Below are 3718 nucleotides of genomic sequence, written 5' to 3'. Positions count from 1 at the left end.
CCCCCCCTTCAGTGACATGGACACTAATGTGCTGGAAAAGGAGTTTCCTCAAAGCCCAGAGGTGCTTGTAGGAGGACAAATAGAATGACGTCTTGTGTCACGTGAGGAAACCTGCTGGCAAATCTGCGTCACTGAGACAAGAGAACCCCAGACAAACACAACCCTTCTAGTCTGGAGGGATGGATGAGAAATATTACAGTTAATTTTCAGTTATCATTATCATAAAATGTAAACAGTTTTGATTCAATTACTGTTCAAAACATAGCCTATTGCTAATTATATGAGCAATTTATCAAAATATCAATATACACAACCATTCAAAAGCTTGGGGTCTGAAATTTTTTGTTTTTGAAAGAATTCTCTTATGCCCACCAAGGCAGAATTTATTTGATCAAAAATAAAGAACAGTAACATTCTGAAATATTTTTTGCAATTAAAAAACAAAATTTCTATTTCAATATATTTTAAAATGTCATTTATTTGTGTGATGGCAAAGCTGAATTTTCAGCATCATTACACCTGTCTTCACATGATCTTTCAGAATTCATTCTAATATGCTGATCAAATCTTATTATTAGCAATGTTGTAAACAGTTCTGCTGCTTAATATTTTTGTGGAGCCCGTTATACATTTTTCCAGGATTCTTTGATGAATAAAAAATTCAAAAGAACAATTTATTTGAAATGGAAATCTTTTGTAACATCATAAATATATTTACTGTCACTTTTGATTAATTTAATGCATACTTAAAAAAAAAAAAAAAAGATTACTTTCTTAAAAAAATTAAAATTTACCCCAAACCTTTGAATAATAGTCAATATTTGCCTGTGTTTCTATGAGAAAATGACTTAAACAGTTATGCGATTCCTTTAAACAAATAATCATGCAAATTTAACAGATAAATACATAGATAGTGACAACACACTAACAGTTAAAGCAATAGTGCACACAAAAAATAATTCTGCCATTATTTACTCACCGGCATGTTGTTCCAAACCTGTATAACACTCTTTGCTCTATGGAAAAAGGAGATGTTGCAGAATGTCTAAGCTGCTCTTTTTTATACAATAAAAATGAATGATGCCCACAAGTATGATATTTACTGGACAAACTACTTAATATCAGTCTGTTTATCACAAATTAAATGGCTTCAGAAGACTTGGAATATTGTGTATGAATTGTATTGACTACTTTCATGGTGATTGTATGGCACCCTTGGTCACCATTCACTTTCATTGTATGGAAAAAAACAGCATGAACATTCTTTAAAATTTCTAATTTTGTCTTCCATGGAAGCAAGTAAGTCAAATTGGTTCAGAAAGACATGAAGGTTAAATAATGACAGAATTAAAATTTTTAAGTGAACTATTCTTAAAAAACACAAGGTCAGGAATGAACAACAACGATAAGCACAAAGAGACAAAAATGGACATCTAAAAGCAGACCGAAAGCCTGAAAACAGCATCTCACACTTTATAATTTAATTTAAAAAACATGCATATTTAGAAAAAGCTACACAGCTACACAGTCAATACTCACAGATACACCAAATCTCGAATACAACAGCACAAACAGTCTCTCATAACTGTTGTAAGAAAGTTGGGCTCACTTATTCGTACATACACAGCATATAATTGACGTTCAGACACATCAGGCCATAAAATTCACAGCACAAACACACCGAGGGGCCCGTTGTCCCCCAGACTCCAGAGAGAACTACACGGAGGACACAGAGATGTTCTAGATGATCAGATGATTGGCGGAAGTGTGTGTGCATTGGGGGGCGTATACTGACCCTCTGACTCCAAGGGCGGCGGCCAGAGAAGATCTGATCCGAACTCACAGGAGCGCCGCAGCGAGTTTCCATTCTCTGCTATGCCGAGCATAGTTTTCCTCTTCAACGAGAGGTGAGCGATCGGCCCTGGATAGGGAAGGGAGGAAGGGGGAGAACCAGAACCTTAGAGCTGTCCACTTCCTCACTGACCATGGATGGGCAGGAGGGACGGGGGCTGATGAGCCGAGCATGGACCGTGCCATGTTCCCAACAGAGTCCCAAGGACTCTGGATATCTTGCATGGAAGGGGAAGGGGGGAACGGAGGAGGTGGGAATGATTGAGCATTCCTAAAGGAGCACCCACACTGCCATGTTTCTCTCAACGGTACGAGACAAATATGGGAAAACGGGACAAGAGCACCAACCTGGAAAGCACTTGCAAAGCTTGTTCTTGGTCCAGTGTGTTTAAAAATGTCCCAAAAATACATTAACCATCCTTGCTGTGTTACTAAATATGCACTAACAATGTTCTGAGAGCTCTGAACACGGCCGACTCTCTTGAGGTTGGTTGTCTGCTTTTAGATGGTGCCACAACATTATCATGTGGGAGGACAAAAAGGAAGTGAGGGAGAGAATCTAAAGGTTTTTTTTACACGGTAACCGCGAGTTCCAAGTTTGTTTTCAAGGCGGCAGAACGGAGGCGGCACTGAAAGCTTTGATGTGTCATTATTTTACAACCAATCAAACTTCATTTAATTTATGTGTTTAGTCATTTTCAGAGTTGATGTGCCAAAATCGCTCCCTGCTGCCCACACAAAGTGAATGAGTAAAAGAATGTGTGATTTCAGACACAGCACATGTCTGCCCACCAATCATGTTTATTTCTATTCAAGTTTAGCTACTTTATGGAGAAACAAATGTCATTTTATTTTGTTATTTTGTTTCCTGCTGAACAAAAACAGCTGTTGATGGTCCACAGCTCGTCTTTTTAGATGGGTTTTAGGCACTTTTCAGCTGGTGACACTAGCTAAACCAGCTAAAACCAGCTTGGCCAGTCTGGCAGACCAGCTAGATCAGATTAAAGGCCCGTTCACACCAAGGACGATAACTGTAATGATAACTATAAGATTTGATAATCATTCTATGAGAATAGGGCATTCCACATCACAACTATAACGATAACAACCCAGAAGAACAATATTGTTGGAATCACTTTCAGAAAGATTTTTTTTCTAGCAGATGAATGATAAACACATTGACAGCCAATAAGAATCCATCTGACTTTAAAGAGCTGAAGCATTTAAAGGGGTGGCTCAGTGGTTTTTTCTAGGCTTGATTGTGTTTATGGGGTGCAGTCTAACATGTGTTAATGCTTCGTTTTTAAAAAAACGCATTATTTTTCACATAATTTACCTTTATTCCACACCGCTCTGTCCCTTCTCTGAGAAACACCCTGATCATTTCCTTCTTTTATGAAGCCCCGCCCTCAGAAATAGGCAATGGGCTCTGATTGGTTAGCTAGCCCAGTGTGTTGTGATTGGCTAAACCGTCTCTAATGCGCGTCTAAACGTCCCGCCCTTCACCTCAGCGGCATGTGCTCCGGTTGTTTTGTAAACAAGGCATCGTTAATATCACTTATCAGTTTGAGCTTGATTGAGAAGCAGAGGATATTATTGAAGAGGATCGTGCAGAACCTGTGCAAGCACGGCTTTTCATGGTAGGCCTATGTTTTTTGTTTGTTGTTGTCTCATACTTTTAGATACGCTGTTGTAAATGCTACTGCTTCTTTTAATATACGGTTTTATCCTGATTAAAGCTTTAATACAGTACGGCAGCTACACGCCATGTTTAATGCTTCTCATAGCTATGTGAAAATAAGTGTATAATTGTAACTGGAGCTGAGCTGAATGAAAGAGAGAGAGAGAGAGAGAGAGAGAGAGAGAG

The 3718-nt window shown here is 38.6% G+C and overlaps 1 protein-coding gene across 1 annotated transcript in view; it reads right to left on the bottom strand.

The window, feature by feature from the left end:
• Window positions 1–3718, bottom strand: part of dip2ca (disco-interacting protein 2 homolog Ca) — a 133823-nt gene that overhangs the window by 45955 nt on the left and 84150 nt on the right. Inside the window, exon 6 of the mRNA XM_016278939.1 lies at window positions 1796–1921. Within this exon, the coding sequence (XP_016134425.1) occupies window positions 1796–1921 (126 nt within the window). The remainder of the gene's footprint in view (window positions 1–1795; window positions 1922–3718) is intronic.

The sequence above is a fragment of the Sinocyclocheilus grahami genome, unplaced genomic scaffold, assembly GCF_001515645.1.
Source record: "Sinocyclocheilus grahami isolate Dianchi unplaced genomic scaffold, SAMN03320097.WGS_v1.1 scaffold126.1, whole genome shotgun sequence".
NCBI lineage: Eukaryota > Metazoa > Chordata > Actinopteri > Cypriniformes > Cyprinidae > Sinocyclocheilus > Sinocyclocheilus grahami.
This window is presented reverse-complemented; position numbering and strand designations above follow the sequence as displayed.